We start from the raw sequence: 24,935 nt of genomic DNA, 5'->3' as shown, positions 1-24,935 counted from the left end.
ATAAAACTTACACCCTTGAATCCCATTAACCCCAATAACATAAAGGATGGAAATGTAAAGTGTAGGTTCACAAATGCCAGAAGCCTAGCAAATAAAATGGGGGAGCTTGAGGCCTTGATACTGGAGGAACATATTGATATAGTTGGGGTCACTGAGACATGGCTGTACTCCTCGCATGACTGGGCTGTCAACCTGCAGGGGTTTACATTGTTTCGCAAGGATAGAATGAACAGAAAAGGTGGTGGAGTCTGTCTGTATGTAAGAAGTGGTATGAAAGTCAGTGTGAACGATGCCATAGTGTGTGATGATTTTGAGGAGGTGGAGTCACTGTGGGTAGAATTACAAAAGGAAGGAAATACTGAAAAAATAATATTTGGGGTAATCTACAGACCCCCTAATATCACTGAAGAGATAGAAGTTCGGATTCATAAACAAATAGAGAGGGCCGCCCGGGCAGGTACAGTGGTAATAATGGGAGATTTTAACTATCCAGATATAGATTGGGGTCCGGGGTTGGCTAAAACTACAAAGGGGCGACAATTCCTAAATTTATTGCAGGATAATTTTCTGGGCCAGTTTGTGGAGGACCCAACAAGAAGTGATGCCTTGTTGGATCTGATCATTTCCAACAACGCAGAGCTGGTTGGTAATGTAACTGTGTGGGAAAACCTTGGTAATAGCGACCACAATATAGTTACTTTTGACTTAAAATGTAGAAAACAAAGACAGGCGGGGAAGGCAAAAACATATAACTTTAAAAAGGCAAATTTCCCTTGGCTGAGAGCTGCACTACAGGACATAGACTGGGGGGAGGTGTTCTCAAATACTGATACAGAAGGTAAATGGGACATCTTTAAATAAACTCTAAATAACTATACAGCTAAATATATACCAAAGGGGAACAAATATAAACGATTAAAACTAAATCCTACATGGCTGACAAATGATGTTAAAAGGGCAATAAACAACAAAAAAATAGCCTTCAAAAAATACAAATCTGATGGGTCAGCGATAACATTTAAACAGTACAAAGAGCTTAATAAAATCTGTAAAAATGTAATAAAAACAGCAAAAATTCAAAACGAGAGACAGGTGGCCAAAGAAAGCAAAACTAATCCTAAATATTTTTTTAGATATATAAATGCAAAAAAACCAAGGACAGAGCATGTAGGACCCCTTAATAATGATAATGGGGAGGTTGTCACAGGCGATCAAGAGAAGGCGGAGCTACTGAATGGGTTCTTAAGTTCTGTATACACTATGGAAAAAGGAGATGACATTGGCCAGGTCAGTGCTGGTAACACATCATGTAATGTACTGAACTGGCTTAATGTAGAGATGGTACAAGGTAAGTTAAGTGATATAAATGTAAGCAAATCCCCAGGACCGGATGGACTACACCCAAGAGTTCTTAGAGAGGTAAGTTCAGTAATATCTGTACCCCTGTTCATGATATTTAGAGATTCTCTGGTGTCTGGTATTGTGCCAAGGGACTGGCGCAAGGCGAATGTGGTGCCAATCTTCAAAAAGGGCTCTAGGTCTTCGCCAGGAAACTATAGACCGGTAAGTTTAACGTGCATTGTGGGTAAATTGTTTGAAGGACTTATAAGGGATTACATACAGGAATACATAGGGGATAATTGTATTATAAGTGATAGCCAGCATGGGTTTACTAAGGATAGAAGTTGTCAAACCAATCTAATTTGCTTTTATGAAGAGGTGAGTAGAAGCCTTGACAGAGGAATGGCTGTGGATATAGTGTTTCTGGATTTTGCTAAAGCGTTTGATACTGTCCCTCATAGACGTCTGACAGGTAAGTTAAGGTCTTTGGGTTTGGAAATTTTAGTTTGTAACTGGATTGAACACTGGCTCATGGATCGTACCCAGAGAGTGGTGGTCAATGATTCGTACTCTGATTGGTCCCCGGTTATTAGTGGTGTACCCCAAGGTTCAGTACTGGGACCGCTGTTGTTTAATTTATTTATCAATGATATAGAGGATGGTATTAACAGCTCTGTTTCTATCTTTGCAGATGACACCAAGCTTTGTAGCACAGTACAGTCTATATAGGATGTGCATAAGTTACAAGATAACTTGGATAGACTAAGTGTCTGGGCATCCACTTGGCAAATGAGGTTCAATGTGGATAAATGTAAAGTTATGCATCTGGGTACTAATAACCTGCATGCATCGTATGTCTTAGGGGGGATTAAACTGGCAGAGTCACTGGTAGAGAAGGATCTGGGTGTACTTGTAGATCACAGACTACAGAATAGCATGCAATGTCAGGCTGCTGCTTCCAAAGCCGGCAGGATATTGTCATGTATCAAAAGAGGCATGGACTCAAGGGACAGGGACATAATACTCCCCCTTTATAAATCATTGGTACGGCCTCACGTAGAATATGCTGTTCAGTTTTGGGCACCTGTCCATAAAAGGGACACTGCGGAGTTGGAAAGGGTGCAGAGACGCGCAACTAAATTAATATGGGGCATGGAACATCTTAGCTATGAGGAGCGATTAAAGGAGTTACAATTGTTTAGTCTTGAGAAGAGACGTTTAAGGGGGGATATGATAAACGTATATAAGTATATTAATGGCCCATACAAAAAATATGGAGAAAAACTGTTCCAGGTTAAACCCCCCCAAAGGACGAGGGGGCACTCCCTCCGTCTGGAGAAGAAAAAGTTTAGTCTCAAGGGGCGACACGCCTTCTTTACCGTGAGGACTGTGAATTTATGGAACGGTCTACCTCAGGAACTGGTCACAGCTGGAACAATTTACAGCTTTAAAACAGGATTAGATACATTCCTGGAACAAAATAACATTAATGCTTATGAAGAAATATAAAATCTCATCCCTTCCCCAATATCGCGCCACACCCCTACCCCTTAATTCCCTGGTTGAACTTGATGGACATATGTCTTTTTTCGACCGTACTAACTATGTAACTATGTAACTATGATATAGTGTTTCTCGATTTTGCTAAAGCATTTGATACTGTCCCTCATAGACGTCTGACAGGTAAGTTAAGGTCTTTGGGTTTGGAAATTTTAGTTTGTAACTGGATTGAACACTGTCTCATGGATCGTACCCAGAGAGTGGTGGTCAATGATTCGTACTCTGATTGGTCCCCGGTTATTAGTGGTGTACCCCAAGGTTCAGTACTGGGCCTGCTGTTGTTTAATTTATTTATCAATGATATAGAGGATGGCATTAACAGCTCTGTTTCTATCTTTGCAGATGACACCAAGCTTTGTAGCACGGTACAGTCTATAGAGGATGTGCATAAGTTACAAGATGACTTGGATAGACTAAGTGTCTGGGCATCCACTTGGCAAATGAGGTTCAATGTGGATAAATGTAAAGTTATGCATCTGGGTACTAATAACCTGCATGCATCGTATGTCTTAGGGGGGATTAAACTGGCAGAGTCACTGGTAGAGAAGGATCTGGGTGTACTTGTAGATCACAGACTACAGAATAGCATGCAATGTCAGGCTGCTGCTTCCAAAGCCGGCAGGATATTGTCATGTATCAAAAGAGGCATGGACTCAAGGGACAGGGACATAATACTCCCCCTTTATAAAGCATTGGTACGGCCTCAACTGGAATATGCTGTTCAGTTTTGGGCACCTGTCCATAAAAGGGACACTGCGGAGTTGGAAAGGGTGCAGAGACGCGCGACTAAACTAATATGGGGCATGGATCATCTTAGCTATGAGGAGCGATTAAAGGAGTTACAATTGTTTAGTCTTGAGAAGAGACGTTTAAGGGGGGATATGATAAACGTATATAAGTATATTAATGGCCCATACAAAAAATATGGAGAAAAACTGATCCAGGTTAAACCCCCCCAAAGGACGAGGGGGCACTCCCTCCATCTGGAGAAGAAAAAGTTTAGTCTCAAGGGGCGACACGCCTTCTTTACCGTGAGGACTGTGAATTTATGGAACGGTCTACCTCAGGAACTGGTCACAGCAGGAACAATTAACAGCTTTAAAACAGGATTAGATACATTCCTGGAACAAAATAACATTAATGCTTATGAAGAAATATAAAATCCCATCCCTTCCCCAATATCGCGCCACACCCCTACCCCTTAATTCCCTGGTTGAACTTGATGGACATATGTCTTTTTTCGACCGTACTAACTATGTAACTATGTATTCTCTGGCTGTATCATTTAAGGGTTGCATTGTTTTAGCAATGTTTAGTTGTATTATCTGAACACTGTTTGATGATGTCATTTGAGTACTGTACCGTTTGGCACTGTATATCACTATTATTTTGGTACAGTGTATTTTGTATTTTCAGACTGTGCTGTAATTTGTAATCTTAACATTCTCAACGACAAAAAAAAAAAAAAAAAAAAGGACACGTGTTCTGTCCTGGGACCTTTAAACTCTTTGGTCTGATCCAAAATCTGAACAATTATGAAGATCTAAAATTCTGTATGCTGAGAGTAATGCGAATATCGGATCTCTAATTCAAAACCATGTTAGTCGTATCATTCCCTGTTGTGAGCAAACACTGACTTTTTTTTTATTATATTCTTTTTCATCAACCTATAAATTACCAAGAGATTAATAAACTCTCTTTTCCCTTGAGCTATACTGTATATTAATGAGCTCTATGACTATTAACTAGCCCATCACGTTTGCAGTCATTGAACGTTTTTCTATGATTTCAGAACCAGCTATGATTTTCTGGGCTTTTTCTATCATTGTGCTCTAGTTTAATTTTAGAGTTTAATATAACTTATTGAATAACTGAGCAGTTTATACATAATTTATAGATTGTAACACACAGTCAATAAATCAAAAGTCTTCAGAGAATAAAGTGTAAGGCTGGGTTCACACCACGTTTTTCCAATACAGTTCCCGTATCAGGTTTTTGAAAAAAAAAAAAAAAAAAAAAAATGAATTCCTCAAAACCTAACTAAACTGTATCAAAACGTGTGTACACATTTTTATCTTTATACAGTTTGAAAAATGATGTCCGGTTGCAACCGTTTTTTGAGGAAAAAAAAACGTATATGTTTTGAACTTTTCACTCCTTTATTAATAACGTTTCACTTGTTTGATTGAACTCTCAAGAAAAAAAACTGTGGAAAGTCATAAACCGTATGGTGAACACTGGATAGAACCGTACGCACATATGGTTCCCATTGACTCCCATGTTTAAAAAAAAAAACGTATACAGTTTAATACGTTTTTTCACCCGGATCAAAAACCGTGGTAGGCCATGGTTTTCTGTCCGAAAAAAAGTAAAAACCATATGGTTTGAAAAACGGAGTCATCCGTATACATTAGTGTGCATACAGTTTTGAATGGGAAGTCTATGGGCACGGTTTTCTGTACGGTTAAATACATTTTTTTTATGAAACCGTATGCTGAAACTGTATAGCAAAATCGTGGTGTGAATCCACCCTTACAGACAAAGTAGTGTGCAATCCTTTGGTCTAATGGCAACAAAATGAAATAAGCTATCCAGACACACCATGGCATGAATCATTTGCTATATTATAGGGTAACTGACAGTTGGTTCACCAGCACTAAACCCAATACACGGGAGTATAGTGCCGGTAAACCAGATTAAAATAGGTGTACCTTACCCCTATCAGTGGTCTGGGTTTGAAGATAGACCCATTTTTAGCCGGAATTGCTAATATGTTAATTGTTGGCTTTACACAATGGATGTGGGACCCAGCATATCTAGCCTCCCTGCCTCCAAGACAGGTCCCACCTCCATTGTGCAATGTTGGCTATTAAAGGGGGTTACCCAGGAAAAAACTTTTTTTATATATCAACTGGCTCCAGAAAGTTAAACAGATTTGTAAAAGTGCTCTCTGATAACACGTGTCTCGGGAACCCCCCAGTTTAGAAGCAAATCCCCATAGTAAACCTCTTCTAAACTGGGCGGTTCTATAAAATTCAATAAAAACATTTTGAAACTAAACTGGGCGGTTCCCGAGACACGTGTCATCAGAGAGCACTTAGACAGAAAAGAACAACCTTAACTTCAGAAGCTCATAAGTACCGAAAGGATTAAGATTTTTTAATGGAAGTATTTTATAAATCTGTTTAACTTTCTGGAGCCAGTTGATATTTGAAGTTTTTTCCTGGATAACCACTTTAACAAATTAGGAATGCCAGCTAATAATGGGTCTATCTCCAGGACCAGACTGCAGATCCAGGTAAATTATACCTCATTTTAATCCAGGGTTTTAGGCAGCATGTATGTTCTTCCCACTGACTACTTTGTGGAGTTATTAACTGCAACTGCAATATTAACAATCTGATAGTGCTCAACGGTTTCTCACTCATTGCAGTTCTCCATGGATTGTTAACTCATTGACAGCTACTAGGCTTCTCTGTTACCTTATAGGACTATATAACCATTTTAGGTTACTACATGATCCACCTAAGAAAGGTATAGGTGGGGGGGGGAGCACAAAAATAATTATAATAATCATAATATAAAAATAATTTAATTATTGATTTCCGTAAGCTTATGAGCATTTTTGTATATAAATTAAAAGCAATGAAAATATGAGTTTTACACTGAACTATTTTTAAATCACCTCTCTCTAAAGTGGTTGCCATCCAGGATTCCATGGTCTCTTACATATAGTATGTTAAAGATAATAGATGACAACTACTGCAGACTGCATTAACATGCTTATATAGCTTTTTATAGGCTCTGAATGACATAAACCTGTATTACCAATTTATATTCCATAGCAATTTAGATTTCTATTTAATTCAGGGTCCATGGAAAGATTATAGGTACTGAAATGATGACTGTAGTGGTTGTCACCAAGCATCTATTTCCCATGTAGGAAGCCAATCCAAGCCAGACGTCTACATTATTTTAGTACAAAAACTCTATGAATAAAAGAAGGCAGAGCTCCTTATGGCATGATATCGTTCATACACACAGTTAGATACAGTGGGGGAAAGAACAGAAAGCCCTTCTTATTGTATTGTGCTCACCTGGTTCAGTTATGTTATTAGACACAACCACTTAAGTGCATTGACTGTAGTAGCATGGTGCAGCCTTCCCAGTGTCGGCATGGAGTGGATTCTCAGCCAAGGATTGCAGCGTGAATGAAATATTCCAAAAATGCCGGGTTGCGGCGCAATCCACTCAGTGTCAGAGTATGGGATAAGAAACTTTTTTATTAGCCACTTTACAACACGTTTCAAAGCAACAGTAGCTCTTCATCAGGTATGCAGGCTTGCGCCGCAACCCGTTTTTTTTTTTATATTTCATTCACGCTACATTATTTTAGTGACATTTTGGATAAATTTCCATTTTAACAATATTCTTGATAACATATATATATACACAACTAAAACTAGTTCTTCCTATTGAGAACCAGTTTGGACTAGACGCCTTTGTGAAAACTAGAATTTACTGCTTTTCAATAGTGAAAACCAGTTTGACTGAACTTCAAGTAAAACCAGGTTTTTACTGAACGCCTTCGTTCAAATTAGAATGTTACTGCTAATACAAAAACTGCTGGGTCCTGTATGTTTTACCAAATATTGCTGTATCCTCCACAAATACTACACCATAGAAATATTTTTAATTCCTAACTAACACTTTTAATTGCTTTTAACTAATTAATTTCACTTAACCCGGGTTTTTCAGTTTTTGCATTTTCGTTTTTTCCTCATCACCTTCTAAAAACAATAACACTTTCAATTTTGCACCTAAAAATCTATATGATGGCTTATTTTTTGCGCTACCAATTCTACTTTGTAATGACATCAGTCATTTTACCCCAACATCTACGGCGAAATGGAAGAACAAATCATTGTGCGACAAAATGGAAGAAAAAAAGCCATTTTGTGTTTTGCGGCTTCCGTTTCTATGCAGTACATTTTTTGGTAAAAATGATACATTATCTTTATTCTGTAGGAGGTCCATACGGTTAAAATGATACCCTACTTATATAGGTTTGATTTTGTATTACTTCTGAAAAAAATCATAACTACATGTAGGAAAATGTATACGTTTAAAATTGTCCTATTCTAACCCCTATAACTTTTTTTATTTCTCCATGTATGAGGGCTCATTTTTTGCGCAGTGATCTGAAATTTTTATCGGTATCATTTTTTTTGCGCATTCGCCATTGACCGTGCGGTTTAATTAAAAATGTATTATTATAGTTCAGACATTAACGCACGTGGCGATGATACTTATGTTTATTTTTATTTACACAGTTTTATTAGGGAAGGGGGTTAAATGATCTTTATTAACTTTTTTTTTTTAACTTTTTTTTTTGCAATGTTATAGCCCCCATAGGGGACTATAACATGCAGTACATTGATAACTTAGATCACCGCAATCGGCAATGTCTGGCATTAGCCATGGATCCTAGTTGCTTATAGCAACCGGGGCCCACTGGGTATGATGCGCGCTCATCTGCTGAGCGCGCATCATACCTCAGGAGACGCTAATGGACGTTCATAAACGTCCATATGCGTTAAGGGGTTAAACATGTTTCCCTAGTTAAAACTACTTTTAAAACCAAATTCAATGATACATACCAGCTAATACCGCCTCTGAATGATCAAATTAATCTACATTGTCAGGTGCCTGACTTTCTTCATGTATTACAGTCATTTTATTCAAACTAGTTTTCTAATTTTGTTAAAACTATCTTTCTCTAGTTTAAACCAGTTTTAACTGGTTTAAACTAGTTTCAACTGACATTAGGTTTTTGATTAGCAGTTAATTCTAGTTTCTACAAATGTGCTCAATAAGAACTGGTTTCAACTAGGGAAAAGCAGTAATTTCTAGTTGTTAAAGGCATTCAGTAAGAACTGTTTTTTTACAAAGGAAAACTGGTTTTAACTGTCAAGGTCTCCTTCTTATTATTGCGTTTCCACCATCAAATTCAGTGATCTGAAAATCTTGGGTTATACATGTGCCCTATGTTTTTATGTTTTTATCTAAGTTAGGCCCTTTTCACACTACAGGTATCATCCAGTAAAAAACCTCCGTCGTTATTACTCCCGGTAAAAAGTCCTGAAAACGTCCGTCAACAAAAACCTATTCATGTCAACGGGATTTTTTGAACATCCTTTTGCATCAGGCCTGTCCGTTTTTACTAATGTCAGTTATTTTTTCCAGCACAAAAGACGGTGCATGCACAAATTTTTGTGAAAAACTGGACGTTAAAATTTAACATTGAAGTCTAGGGGAACCGGATGTAAAAAAATAAATAAAAAAACATCCGTTATCATCAGTTATTGTCAGGTTTTTAACATCAGTTTTTTGTATTGAGCATGCTCAGTACAGCTTTACAAAAAAAAGGTTAAAAACCTGATTAAAAAAATTAACTTGCAATAACAGATGATAACGGATAAACAACAAGGTTTTTTAAGAAAAAAAAAACATTAAAAATAACGGATGATCGTCATCAGTTATCATCTGTTATTACCAGTTATTGCATCAGAGTTTTTTTCATCCGTTATTGTAAAATAATGGCAGTTAAAAAAAAGCAGGAGGATACCTGTATTGTGAAAGGGGCCTTAGATCTAATGGTAACACATGCAGCATAAAAGGATGCATTGTACTCAGATGTGATGGATGCAACCATCACTTCTGATAAGTAACCATGTAGACATATGCTGGAAACCAAGAAACCAAACTAACCAATAGCCTAGAGAGTGTAACACACTCACCTGCCCAACTTTTCCAGAAGCTCATAGAGGTCTTCGACATTCTCATGCTTAAATGACGTCATGGTTGGATTAAAAACTTCGTCTTCTAAGTTTACAAGTTCTTCATCATCTCCAGAAAACCGTACTTCTTCTGAGGACTTGGAAGAAGAAGAAAAGATAGGATTAGCTACAAACAATAACTTTAAAAGGGGTATTCCGATGAAAAAATATTTTTTTCATATCAACTGGCTCCATTTGTAAATTACTTCTATTAAAAAACAGGAACTGTCCAGAGTAGCAGCAAATCCCCATAGCAAACCTTTCCTGCTCTGGGCAGTTCCTGCGACAGACCGAGGTGGCAGCAGAGAACACTGGGGTAAGACAGAAAATAACAACTCAACTTCAGCAGCTGATAAGTACTGGTAGGATTAAGATTTTTTTTATAAAAGTAATTTACAAATCTGTTTAATTTTCTGGAGCCAGTTGATATGAAAAAAAAAAGTTTTTTTTCATGGAACACCCCTATATTATGTTGCTTTGAGAGAACAAACGGGACTCCATATTGCCTTGGATAACTTGAGTTCTAACTTCTAACAATTGCACAATACATGTAATAAACACATCGCTGAGAGATTTTACACTAAAATTGTGCCAGCTACTAAAACATGACATTTTTTTTAGTTTAGTAGATCTAGTCTCTCAGCTTTTACATCTTATTTTGTATCTCGGATGGTCTTTAAAATGATAGTATTACATTGCTATTCTTGGCTTCTAATAGCGATTTACAATTAACCAGTTCACTATTCTGGGCCAATTGAAATTATTAAAAGATAATGGTTTTGTTAGATTAACCCTAAGAGTATTTGATATGTGTGGGCTCTACAACGAGTTTCCTGCGGAGGGTTTGTTCATGTGTACATTAACCCCTTAAGGACGGAGCCCATTTTCACCTCTAGGACGAAGCCCTTTTTTGCAAATCTGACCACTGTCACTTTAAACATTAATAACTCTGGAATGCTTTTACTTATCATTCTGATTCTGAGAATGTTTTTTTGTGACATATTCTACTTTAACATAGTGGTAAATTTTTGTGGTAACTTGCATCCTTTCTTGGTGAAAAATCATCAAATTTGATGAAAAAATTAAAAATTTTGCATTTTTCTAACTTTGAGGCTCTCTGCTTGTAAGGAAAATGGATATTCCCCCCAAAAAAAATTTGGATTCACATATACAATATGTCCACTTTATGTTTGCATCATAAAATTGATGAGTTTTTACTTTTGGAAGACATCAGAGGGCTTCAAAGTTCAGCAGCAATTTTCCAATTTTTCACAAAATTTTCAAACTCACAATTTTTCAGGGACTTGTTCAGGTTTGAAGTGGATTTGAAGGGCCTTCATATTGGAAATACCCCATAAATGACCCCATTATAAAAACTGCACCCCTCAAAGTATTCAAAATGATATTCAGTAAGTGTTTTAACCCTTTAGGTGTTTCACAGGAAAAGCAGCAATGTGAAGGAAAAAATTCAAAATCTTCATTTTTTACACTCGCATGTTCTTGTAGACCCAATTTTTGCATTTTTACAAGGGGTAAAAGGAGAAAATGAATACTTGTTTGTGTAACCCAATTTCTCTCGAGTAAGCACATGCCTCAATATGTCTATGTAAAGTGTTCGGCGGGCGCAGTAGAGGGCTCAGAAGCGAAGGAGCGACAAGGGGATTTTAGAGAGTACGTTTTTCTGAAATGGTTTTTGGGGGGCATGTCGCATTTAGGAAGCCCCTATAGTGCCAGAACAGCAAAAAAAAAAAAACACATGGCATACCATTTTGGAAACTAGACCCCTTGAGGAACATAACAAGGAATAAAGTGAGCCTTAATACCCCACAGGTGTTTCACGACTTTTGCATATGTAAAAAAAAAATTTTTTTCACATTTTTGCAAGGGTTAATAGCAGAAAAGACCCCCCAAAATTTGTAACACCATCTCTTCTGAGTATGGAGGTACCCCATAAGTGGACCTGAAGTGCACTGCGGGCGAACTACAATGCTCAGAAGAGAAGGCGTCATATTTGGCTTTTTGAGAGCAAATTTTGCTCGGGGGGCATGTCACATTTAGGAAGCCTCTATGGTGCCAGGACAGCAAAAAAAAAAACACATGGCATACCATTTTGGAAACTAGACTCCTCACAGAATGTAATGAGGGGTACAGTGAGCATTTACCCCCACTGGTGTCTGACAGATCTTTGGAACAGTGGGCTGTGCAAATTTTTTTCATTTTCATGGACCACTGTTCCAAAGATCCGTCAGACACCAGTGGGGTGTAAATTCTCACTGCACCCCTTATTACATTCTGTGAGGGGTGTAGTTTCCAAAATGGGGTTACATGTGGGTGTGTTTTTTTTTTGCGTTTGTGGGAACCGCTGTAACAATCAGCCATTCCTGTGCAAATCACCTCAAATGTACATGGCGCACTCTCCCTTCTGGGCCTTTTTGTGCACCCCCAGAGCACTTTGCGCCCACATATGGGGTATCTCTGTACTCGGGAGAAATTGCGTTACAAATTTTGGGGGGTGTTTTTCCCTTTTACCTCTTGTGAAAATGAAAAGTATAGGGCAACACCAGCATGTTAGTGTAAAAATGTTTATTTTTTACACTAACATGCTGGCGTAGACCCCAACTGTTCCTTTTCATAAGGGGTAAAAGGAGAAAAATCCCCCCAAAATTTGTTAGGCAATTTCTCCTGAGTATGGCGATACCCCATATGTGGCCCTAAACTGTTGCTTTGAAATACGACAGGGCTATAAAGTGAGAGCGCCATGCGCATTTGAGGCCTGAATTAGAGACTTGCATAGGGGTGGACATAGGTGTATTCTATGCCAGTGATTCCCAAACAGGGTGCCTCCAGCTGTTGCTAAACTCCCAGCATGCTTGGACAGTCAACTGCTGTCCAGAAATGCTGGGAGTTTTTGTTTTGCAGCAGCTGGAGGCTCCATCTTAGAAACACTGCCGTACAATACATTTTTCATTTTTATTTGGGAAGGGGGGTTGTAGGGGGGGGCAGTGTACGTGTGTATATGTTGTGTTTTACTCTTTATTTTATGTTAGTGTAGTGTAGTGTTTTTAGGGTACATTCACACTGGAGGCAAATTACAATGAGTCTCCTGCTAGGAGTTTGAGCTGCGGCGGAAAATTTGCCGCTGCTCAAACTTGAAGCGGGGAACTCACTGTAATCTGCCGCCAGTATGAATGTAGCCTGTACATTCACATGGGAGGGGGGGTCAAAACTACAACTCCCAGCATACACTGACAGACCATGCATTCTGGGAGTTGTAGTTTTGAAACAGCTGGAGGCACACTGGTTGGAAAACCTTGAGTTAGGTTCTATGACCTAACTCAGTATTTTCCAACCAGTGTGCCTCCAGCTGTTGCAAAACTACAACTCCCAGCATGTACTGATTGCGGAGGGCATGCTGGGAGATGTAGTTTTGCAACGGCTGGAGGCACGCAAGTACAACTCCCAGCATGCCAAGACAGCCTTATGCTGTTCCTGAATGCTGGGAGTTGTAGTTTTGCAAGATTTAGAGGGGTTCAGGTTGTAAATCACTGTCCAGTGGTCTCAAAACTGTGGCCCTCCAGATGTTGCAAAACTACAACTCGCAGCATGCCCAGACAGCCAACTGCTGTCTGGGCATGCTTAGAGTTGTAGTTTTGCAACATCTGGAGGGCTACAGATTGAGACCACTTAGTGATCTACAACCTGAACCCCTCTAAATATTGCAAAACTACAAGTCCCAGCATGCCCACACAGCAAACAGCTGTCTGGGCATGCTGGGAGTTGTAGTTTAGCAACATCTGGAGGGCCACGGTTTAGATACCACTGTAAACTGTGGCCCTCCGGATGTTGCTAGGCAACAACTCACCTAGAAGGACCGCCGCCGCCGCACGTGAGGGATCCCCGCATGGAGGATCGCGATCCGGGATCCAGGTAAGGGACCTTCGGCGCAGACCTTCCCTGGACAGTTCCCCCATTTTGCCCGGACACTGATAGGTGGGCAAAGCGGGGAAACCAAACTTTAATCCCCCCTCCCCTGGTCTGCTATCGGTCGGTCGCTCGGCCGACCAATAGCAGGGATAGGAGGGGTGGCACCCCTGCCACCAAACTCCTATCCCTTCATGGGGATCGAGGGTGTCTCGGACACCCCCGATCCCTCTTATTTTCCGGGTCACCGGGTCACCAGTGACCCGTATGACCCGGAATCGCACAGATCGCAGGTCTGAATTGACCTGCGATCTGTGCCCATCGCGGTCATGGGGGGGTCTCAGGACCCCCCTCGGTAATGTGCCGGGATGCCTGCTGTTAGATAACAGCAGTCATCCTGGCCCGATCGCCGCTACCGGTGACGCGGCGCTCCCGGAACCCTGCGACGTACATGTACGTCGCCGTGCGCCAAGTGACACTTTGCGGCGCCGTACATGTACGCTATTACATCACGCAATAACAGAGATCATTTCCTGGATGCTTGCCAGTGAGATCGCGAATAAGCTAAGCGAAGCGAAGATGGTGGGAAGTAATTTCAGCGAAAGTGAGGAGAGAGTTCTGATTTGTGTAAGTATTTTCACCACTGTTAGTTAATTATATTTAACTGCATTTTAGACTAGATTAAAAGTTATGAATCATAACTTTTAATCTAGTCATGATATAAGATCATAAAGCGGTGTTTCCCAAACAGTGTGTCTCCAGCTGTTGCAAAACTACAACTCCCAGCATGCCTGTACAGCTGGAGGCACACTGGTTGGGAAACACGTCTGTTGCCTGTACAGTCTGGCCATGCTGGGAGTTGTAGTTTTGCAACATCTGCAGGGCCACAGTTTTCAGACCACTATACAGGGGTCTCTAAACTGTGGCCCTCCAGATGCTGCAAAACTACAATTCTCAGCCTGCTCACTGTCCAGGAATGCTGGGCATTGTAGTTTGGCAACAACTGGCACTTCAGTTGTTGCCGAAATACAACTCTCATCATGCCTGGACAGCATCTGCCTGGACAGTGGGTAGTTTTGCAGCATCTGGAGACACACTGGTTAGGAAACATTGTCTGTTTCCTAACTTAGTGTTTCCCAACCAATGTGCCTCCAGCTGTTGCAAAACTATAACTCCCAGCATGCACTGACAGACCATGCATGCTGGGAGTTGTAGTTTTGCAACAGCTGGAGGCACATTGGTTGTGAAACACTTAGTTAGGTAACAAACTCTCAGTGTTTTGCAACCAGTGTGCCTCCAGCTGTTGCAAAACTACAACTCCCAGCATGCCACTCCCTGCATTCCCCCCCCCCCCCCTCTCCCCCAATGTGAATGTACAGGGTACACTCACATGGGCGGGGGCTTAGAGTGTGTTTCCAGCTGCAAGTTTGATATGCCGCAAATTTTGCTCTGCAGCTCAAACTCTCAGCGGTAAACTACTTTGATCCCCCGCCCGTGTGACTGTACCCTAAAAACACAACACTACACTACACTAACATAAAATAAAAAGTAAAAAACACTACATATACACATACCCCTACACAGCCCCCCTCCCCAATAAAAATGAAAAATGTCTGGTACGGCACTGTTTCCTAAATGGAGCCTCCAGCTGTTGCAAAACAACTACTCCCAGTATTACCAGACAGCCACTGACTGTCCAGGCATGCTGGGAGTTTTGCAACAGCTGTAGGCACCCTGTTTGGGAATCACTGGCATAGAATACCCCTATGTCCACACCCTATGCAAATCCCCAATCTAGGCCTCAAATGCGCATGGCGCTCTCACTAGTTCTTCATATTTCTATGATCTACCTAACATATTTCCCATATTATTTTAGACCAGTAGCGTCTCTACAAGTTACATCTATGTACCCTGCTGAGGGTTTGAGCCACGGTGAAATATCTGCAGTGGATTGCATTGACTTCAATGTAATCTGCTGTGGATTTTACACTGCCGAGATTCTGTAGCGGAAAACCTGTTGTGGCACAATCCTGCAGCGGGAAACTTCCTTGTAATTTGCCCGTGTAAAGGTACCCTAACATGGTGATTTTAGGGCTCCCACTCTTACTGGGCTTCTTGTAGTTCCCTCCATGGTGCACAGCTCTATTTTCTCTCTACGTTTCACAGGGTGGGAACAGAGCTAGTTTGTGTGCCAGCAGTACACAGTACTTTTTCCAAGCCTAATCACAGTCCTACATATCACATACTTCTCTTTGCTATACTATGACATCGAGCTGATGAAAGTGCACTGAACAGGCTTTCACTGTGCTGGGCTGAAAACAGACATGAAATAAACAGAATTAGTGTGATCACAGCAAGGAATGGTTCACAATAAGCACTGGGCTGCTGCTGACAAGCTAAAGGGAGGGGACGATGACACTGCAGTACCTTGGACATATAGCAGTATGTACATTGGTATTTAAAATAAGGGTCAGCTGGCCTAAACTTTTTGGGTGGAAGGAGATCAGAGGAAACCTTGATTTACCTTACAAGAACAGTGTGAACAATTTTTTAGCAGGAAGGCTGGCTAAGCTTACAAGTACACTGCCCAGACTTGCTCAGGCTTTTTCCTCTCTCCTGCACAAAGCAAATGCTAAATCTCACCCCACTCCCTGTAGTTTGTCCTGACCTAGCTTTTACTGGAGACACATTTCTCCTGACAGTAGACAGCAGGTTGCAGAAAAGGAAGACCTCTACAGGCAAAGGTAGAGCTGTTTTTCTGGGCTAAGGAGCAATTTTAGGTAAAAGTGATTTACAAATATGTTAGGAATCACAGAGACTATAAAATGAAGGGAAGTTGTTTGAAACTTAATTCTCCTGTTGCCCAGGGCAGTAAAAACAATAAATGCCTGTTACAGAGGCAGGAGTCAACCCACCCCAGTTTTTCCTTAGCAGCATTGTGGTAACCTTAATCTTTTTACATACCTTACAGTTGTGCCAAATTTAGAATAGTCTGGTTTTGAGGGCACAAACCAAATGCAAGACAGGATGTTGTTAACAACCATATTGATCTCACTTACAGCTTAGTAAAGCAGAGAACCAAACTTATTTTGATAAAACCTTCATATCCCAGGATGGGGTGTAAACCAGCATTAGATAAGAGATCTGTTTCTTTTTTGTACCATAAGGCCCTATGTTCTTCCATAAATACATTCCTAATTAATCACAATTAATTGTAGTAATGAAAAATTACAGAAGATGCATATTTTGAACAAGCCAATACACTGGGCTCACTTCTTAATGCCATATGGAGCAGCTGCAATTATAGTCTGGGAAGTTTTTAATGCTGGCTACAACTGTAAGGAGGAGCATACTACCCAACTGTGCCATGTCCTACAGTTCCAACATTCATTGGTTATATACTGAACTACAATTAGTTGCCATGGTGGCATTAAAAAAAGCATTTTCATAATTAGAGATGAGCGAATCGAAGCTGACGAACCCAAATTCGTTACGGATTTCAGGAAATATTCGATTTGCAACGAATGTGAAATCTATCACGCAAATCGCTTCATTAAAACTCCATTTTACAGCGTTCCAGGCTCCAGGGCATCTAAAATGGTGGATCCACAAATCAGTACATGGGTCAAGGGATGCTGGGAAGGCGGGAATGCAAGGCGGGAAGGGAAGTAGGTGGTATGACCCTGAATCACATGCAGGATGCAGCCTATCAGCAGCCAGTCACCCCTGTGATGTCACAGCCCTATATAATCAGCAGCCATATTGCGGCCAGCCACTTCATTCATTACACTGCAGAGAGATAGGACGGACAGCCTGTGTGTGTGATACAGCAGAGAAAAGCTCATTCCAACAGCGTTTAACATCCTCCTAATCACATCAATGTTCTCGTGGACGGAGAGGATTGTTTTTTTCACTGAAAAGGATTTTTACTGCAGCTGCAGGCAATAACCTCCCACTTACTTTCTTCGGCATAGTGTTACAGAGAGGGGCACATAGCTGTGTGTTGCCTCATACATTTCAACAAGCTGCATCAACTTCATAAACATTAGCAGGAATAATTTTTCTGCGCAATTCAGTGTCTTTGTTCCACAAAAAAATCTTCTACTGCTTATACTAGTCTGTAGATGGTATAATACCCAGCAGTCCATTTCTAATAGTCAGTGACAGGGTGAAATTTTGTGTTTAGTACACAGCTTTTTTTGGCTGCAGCACTGTTGTGAACTGCAGCAAGTAGTGATGAGGAGAGTGACATGGGAGGCGGTGATGCCAGGGTTCAGGGTCTTGAAGCAGACACTGTTGAGGAACCCGAGGAGGACATCAGTGATGTGCAGACACTTGTTGATGATGATGAAGCCGATCTCAATTGGGAGCCGCGTGCAGAAGGCGCTTCATCATCATCAGGAGAAGAGAGCTGCAGGTTGCCCGTGAGGCAGCAGCTGAGCCAGCAAGGCAGTAGCATAGTTGGTAGTCAGCATAGTGGCAGAAGTGGAAATTCTGGAGCCAAGCGTGCCCGGGGCACACCACCTGCATCGCGGCATCCTACCTTCCTGGGAGGTAGTGGAACAGGAGTTCCTGAGACGGCGACAGTAGCAGTCAATTAGGGCGGACTGTTGGTGGGAAAATCAGCTACTCGATGGTGTGGCAGTTTTTCATCAAGCATCCGGAGGAGGTTCACATGCAAGATCTGTCGGCAGAAGGTGAAGAGTGGCCAGTGTCCCAATGTTGTCACCACCGCCCTGCGTTAACATATGTTTCGACACCATAAAGCGGCATGGGAGAACCGTAGCTCCGATGTAGTGGTCCAGCCTGCTGCATCACCCAATGGCACGCCGCTCCCTTTTTCCGCCAGCCAAGGCTACACCACCTCAGCCGAAGGGAGCGGTGTGTCATATCCTCCCTTCTGTCACTCCAGATGCTCCTGCTCCTCCCACTTTTAGTCAGCCATTCCACCCACAATCCATCTGCGACGCCATGTCCAAAAGACAACAGTATGCACCCACTCATCCGACGGCACAGAAGCTGAATGTGCTTCTGTCTAAGTTGCTGGTGCTGCAGTAACACCCTTTTCAAGTGGTGGACTCTGCACCTTTCAGAGAACTGATGGCTTGTGCCGAGCCGAGGTGGAGAGTACAAAGCCGTCATTTCTTTGCGAAGAAGGCAGTACCAGCCCTGCACAATTTTGTGGGAGAGAAGGTGGGCCAGTCCTTGAGCCTGACGGTGTGTACCAAAGTGCACGGCAGCGCCGAAGTCTGCAGCTGTAAGTATGGTCAGGGACAATACATGTCCTTTATGGCTCACTGGGTAAATGTGATTCCTGCACAGCCACAACCCCAACTTGGACAGGTCACACCCCTTCCTCCTCCACGATCTCAGCCCGTTGGTCCTGTGACAGTGTGCGACTCCGCCTCCTCATCCTTCACCGTGTCCTCTGCCTCCCCTGCCCAGACAAATCTCAGTAGCCCTTCAGCATACCATGTGTGCAGGGCACGGCGGTGTCACGCTGTTCTTCACATGGTTTGCCTTGATAAAAAAAAGAGTCACACAGGGGAGGAACTGCTAAAAGTAATTTGTAAAGAAATCAGAGCATGGCTTACTCCACGAAAACTGGAAATGGGAACCATGGTGACCGACAACGGGAAGAACATCTTGGCCGCGCAGCGACAAGGAAGGATAAGCCATGCACCCTGCATGGCACACGAGATCAATCTAGTTGTCAAGCAGTTCCTGAAGTGTTCCCCCCATTTGCAAGACATCTTAACAATGGGAAGGAAAGTTTGCATGCACTTCAGCCACTCGTACACCGCAAAGCACACCCTCCTTGAGCTGCAGCATCAGCACAGTATCCCACAACATAGTCTGATTTGTGACGTTGCCACACGTTGGAATTCCACCCTCCATATGTTGGACCGACTGTACGAACAGAGAAAAGCCATGAACGATTTCTTGATGATCCAAGTGGATAGGGGTACTCTCCTGTGTAACTTCAATCTGAACCAGTGGCAGCTCATACGTGACACCTGCCATTTGCTGAGGCCCTTTGAGGAAGCCACATTATTAGTAAGTCGCCAGGATTACGGGATGAACTACGTCATTCCACTGCTTCATTTCCTACAACAAGTGTTGGAAATGATGGCTGGTCAGGGCAATGGAGATGAGGCGCCTACATCTCGCGGCCACATGAGCCCTGTGGGGGCTGAACTGGAGGAGGAGGAGGAGGGGCACAGTGGAGCACAGTTTAGGTTTCATGAGATGGGTGGTGTTTCTAGTCGTCTGACAGGAGAGGAGGAGCATGATTAACTAGAGGAGCTAGAGGGTTATGAGGAAGGAGAGACAGAGAACCCAGACACACCGTGGCAGTATGCAGTGGAGATGGAGGCAGGGAGTCCCTCCGAGTCACTTGCACAAATTGCACAATGCATGCTCAGTTGCTTGCGTAGTGACCGCTGAATTGTCAACATTCGGCAGCAGGATGACTTCTGGCTCTCCACCTTATTGGGTCTTCGCTACAGGCACAAAATGGGGGCCTTTTTTACACCCACTGAGAGGGAGGACAAATTGACCAACTACAGAGAGATCCTACATAGTCAGTTGGCCAATGCCTATCGGCGCCATTGTCCATCCACTCACAGGTCTTACTCAAGGGGCCCTCTGCATTCACCTTCCACTGCCATAGCTGCTGGGGAGGGGTGGGGTGGCAGAAGCAGTCCCAGCTCCATCAGAAGAAGCCTGAGTCTACAGTCAATGATGAGTACCTTTCTTCATCCGCATAGTGAAGCAACTCATCAGCAGCAGGTAGACATGGAGCAGGACCTGAACCAGCAGGTAGTGGCATACCTTGACATGGCCATGCCAACAAACCTTTAGGACCCGCTGGACTTCTGGGTAACCAAACTTAATTTATGGCAGCAACTAGCAGAGTTTGCCCTGAAAAAGCTGTCCTGCCCAGCCAGTAGTGTGCCATCAGAGCGGGTGTTTAGTGCGGCGGGGGCCATAGTCACCCCTAGGAGAACTCTTTTGTCCATGAAAAATATGGAGAGACTGACCTTTGTGAAGATGAATCGGGCATGGATCAGCCAGGATTTCCACCCACCAATGTCAGATGCATCAGAGTGGATTGACCATGGTGCTACACCAACACTTCACAAATATGGATAGTGCTAAACAGATTTAAGGCACTGCTCCCCAGTTATAAACATTCCAGACACCTTCATCACCGGCTACTGGTATTGCCACTAGGGATCGACCGATTATCGGTTAGGCCGATATTCACGATTTTGGACGTTATCGGTATCGGCAATTACCTTGCCGATAATCCAATAATGCCCCGCCCCCCGCAATGCCCCCACCGCACCGCCCCGGCCAGAGACCGCCTCCGCCGATGCCCCATTGCCTCCCCCATCCCCAGTTTTACAATTACCTGTTCCCGGGGACCGGGGTTTGCGCTATTTCTGGCTCCTACGTGTCCTGTGTCGTCAATGTGACGTCACCGTCAGTGCACACAGTGACAGCTCAGGAGGATGCCGCAGGAGCCAGAAGAAGCATGGACCCCGGGCCCCAGGAACAGGTAATTATAAAACCGGGATGGGGGAGGCAATGGGCCAGCGGCAGCGGTGGGCTCTGGCCAGGGCGGTGCGGTAGAGGTTGTGGCGCGGTGTGGTGGTTGTGGGGGCAGTCGCGGTGGTGTCGATGGGGACTCAGGACCCCAGGACAGGCAGGGCGAGAGAAGTGGTGGAGGCGGCGGTCTCTGGCACCGCAAAAGCCGCTGCAGTTCATGGATTTGAAGTGCCCGCTTTAAACCAATGATCTGCAGTGGTGTCGATAATCGATAAGTTATTGGCTATCGGCCCTAACCTCCACAAAGTATCGGCCCTAAAAAAATGATATCGGTCGATCCCCAATTGCCAATCACCGCACCACTCTGTCACCGGGTCACTTTCAGGACTCCTGATGCTAATGCTGCCAGCTCCAGGCTGTTTCATTCAGCCAATATTTTGTCTCCTTATGCTTCTGCCAACTCCAGACTGTGCCATTCAGCCACTATATGGTCTCCTCATGCTTCGGCCACCTCCAGGCTGTACCATTCAGACACTATATGGGCTCCATATGCTTTCCCCACCTCCGGGCTGTGTCATTCAGCCAATATATTGTTTTCTGATGCTACTGGGACTGTCTTGGATATTACCTACAATTTTTTTTATGGTAGCACTAGCAAATATACATGCTCAATAGAGATTTCAACATTGATCTTTTAATGTTAGGAGTTGTGAAGTCCTCTTGTGTACTGCTGATGCCTGCTCCTGAGTGTGTGTTTCAGGAACTACTTGGCTTACTGATGCTGCTGGGCTTGGTCCTTACATTTTTGAATGTTAGCACTAGCTTACATGCATGCTTAATTGAGATTTCAACATTGATCTTTCAATCTTAGGGGTTATGAAACCGTCTTGTGTACTCCTGCTGCTGACTGCTCTTTTCTGTGTCATCCAGCAACTATATGGTTTGGTGATGCTGCTGGGCTTGGGCCTTACATTTTTGGATGGTAGCACTAGCTAACATGCATCTTCAATAGAGATTTCAACATTCATCTTTTAATGTTAGGGGTTATGAACCCCTCTTGAGTACTCATGCTGCTGCCTGTTCCTGTCTGTGTCATTCAGCAACTACATGGTTTAGTGATGCTGCTGAGCCTAGGACATTACCTGTAAATGTTTATGGTAGCACTAGGTACCATACATCTTCAATTGAAATTTCAAAATTCATCTTTTATTCTTAGAGATTGTGAGGCAAAATTTGGAAAATTCAGCAAATCGTCCAAATCGAATTTTTTCTAAAATTCGCTCATCTCTATTCATAATATTTCCCCAAACTATCACAGGAAAAACTAATGTCCAATCTCGGACAGAGGCGCCTTGTTAAAACATAGCTTTTACTAGTAATAATAAAAATTGATGATAAACAACAAATAATAGTGCACAAAAGTGGTGAAAACAAAAAATACAACCTGTTATGTAACAGTAAATATAGCCGTGTGTTCACACAGATGGTATACAGTAAATAAATATGCTCCTATTTATCATCACAGTAGAATGTTGGTGATTTTATAGAGTACACCATACTCCACTGACTGTTGAAGGCAGTGCTCGCTAGTCACAAACACAAAGTACTTAATCCCTATTCCCAACGCGTTTCCATGCGGGCAATCAATGTAAGTTGCTATTCCCCGCACTTCATCAAGGGATATGGAATCTAGCATAAAGATATTGGAGCGATAACCAAGAAATATTAAAATTAGAGGGAGGGGCCCATCATTATATCAACAAGGTATGCAGTCATATATAGAAACATCAATGGGCAGGTTAGATCACCCTCATAGAAACTGATCCCCAAGCAAACTCATCTACCCAGCCATCTGATATAACATCCCCATGCTTCTGGGTAAAACAGACAGACTGCTGGATAGGTAGAAGAGACCCAGGGGAACCGGATACATGTCAGCGAACGAAGCAGTAAGCTGCCCCTGCAGTGGAAGGGGATCCCAGAACGGTATACGGGACCCCCTGCCACTGCAGGGGCAGTTTACTGCTTTGTTCGCCGACACGTATCCGGTTCCCCTGGGTCTCTTCTACCTATCCAGCAGTCTATCTGTTTTACCCAGAAGCATGGGGTTATTATATCAGATGGCTGGATAGATGAGTTTGCTTGGGGATCAGTTTCTATGAGGGTGATCTAACCTGCCCATTGATGTTTCTAAATACGACTGCATACCTTGTTGATATAATGATGGGCTCCTCCCTCTAATTTTAATATTTCTTGGTTATCGCTCCAATATCTTTATGCTAGATTCCATATATCCCTGATGAAGTGCGGAGAATAGCAACTTACATTGATTGCCCGCATGGAAACGCGTTGGGAATAGGGACTAAGTACTTTGTGTTTGTGACTAGCGAGCACTGCCTTTAACAGTCAGTGGAGTATGGTGTACTCTATAAAATCACCAACATTCTACTGTGATGACAAATAGGAGCATATTTATTTACTGTATACCATCTGTGTGAACACACGGCTATATTTACTGTTACATAACAGGTTGTATTTTTTGTTTTCACCACTTTTGTGCACTATTATTTGTTGTTTATCATCAATTTTAATGATTACTAGTAAAAGCTATGTTTTAACAAGGCGCCTCTGTCCGAGATTGGACATTAGTTTTTCCTATAATCTATTGCCGAGAGGTTTAGTGTTCATTAGGGGCATATGTATGGCCTGATACTCTTTATATGCATTTAATTATCCCAAACTATCACAACAGAATACTTAAAATGTAGCAAGTACTGTTAAAGTCTACGATGAATATACAATCGAATTTTAAGTCCCTTTAATAAACACTTTATATGAAAAAACACAGTTGTTTGGAGTAGCCATATTAGTCCAGTGATGTTGATGCAAAGTCATAGAATGTTGCAGAATCTCGTAATACCCTTTTTATTGGGCTAACAGTATTTTGTAGAGATAAGCTTTCGGGAGTCCTCTGTTAGTTCAATAAAAAAAAGGTATTGCGAGATTCGGCAACATTATATGATTTTGCATAATTTTATACACACACACACACACCAAAAAAATGCAGCACTATTTAGCTATTCTAGACTTCATGAAAGTCCAGCATTCATAGTAAACAATAGTGTGGCACTCCAAATCTATATATATATATATATATATATATATATATAAAACTCAACGTGTGTGTATGTACGTATGTATGTATGCATGTACGTATATATGTATGTATATATGTATGTATGTATGTATGTTCCACAAAAACTTTCAAACGGCTAAAGATATTAACATGAAACTTGGCACACATGTTACTTATATGTCAACAACAAACATAGGATAGGTGATTTAACCCTTACTCACCCCCATTTGCCAGGGGCGGGGTTTATGTCCCATGCAAGTCAATGGGAAATATATGTTACTGCATAACTTCCAAGCGGCTGGAGATATTTCAATAATACTTGGTCACATGTTACTTATATGTCCACTTAAAATATAGGATAGTTAATTTAACCCTTTACTACCCCCATTTGTGAGTGTGGGGTTTTTTGTTTAAAGTCCCATGCAAATCAATGGGAATTGTATTTTCTCACATAACTTCTGTACGGCTGGAGATATTTCAATACCTGGTACACATATTGCGGGTCGGGATAGGAGTACTGGGATAGGAGGACCGGGATAGGAGGGTCGGGACAGGAGGACCGGGACAGGAGGACCGGGACAGGA

At 42.2% G+C, this 24,935-nt stretch overlaps 1 protein-coding gene across 20 annotated transcripts in view; it reads right to left on the bottom strand.

Annotated features, from left to right (window-relative positions):
* The window catches only part of LOC130294838 (death-associated protein kinase 2-like), a 318,537-nt gene that overhangs the window by 103,730 nt on the left and 189,872 nt on the right, over positions 1-24,935 (bottom strand). For all 20 annotated transcript variants that reach the window (XM_056544924.1, XM_056544914.1, XM_056544908.1 and 17 more), the window contains one exon: positions 9,702-9,838. In XM_056544924.1, the coding sequence (XP_056400899.1) occupies positions 9,702-9,763 (62 nt within the window). In that variant the 5' untranslated portion in view covers positions 9,764-9,838. The remainder of the gene's footprint in view (positions 1-9,701; positions 9,839-24,935) is intronic.

Source organism: Hyla sarda, chromosome 11 (genome assembly GCF_029499605.1).
Source record: "Hyla sarda isolate aHylSar1 chromosome 11, aHylSar1.hap1, whole genome shotgun sequence".
Taxonomy (NCBI): Eukaryota; Metazoa; Chordata; class Amphibia; order Anura; family Hylidae; genus Hyla; species Hyla sarda.
The sequence above is the reverse complement of the archived record's forward strand: the minus strand, read 5'-3'. Positions and strand labels throughout refer to the sequence as shown.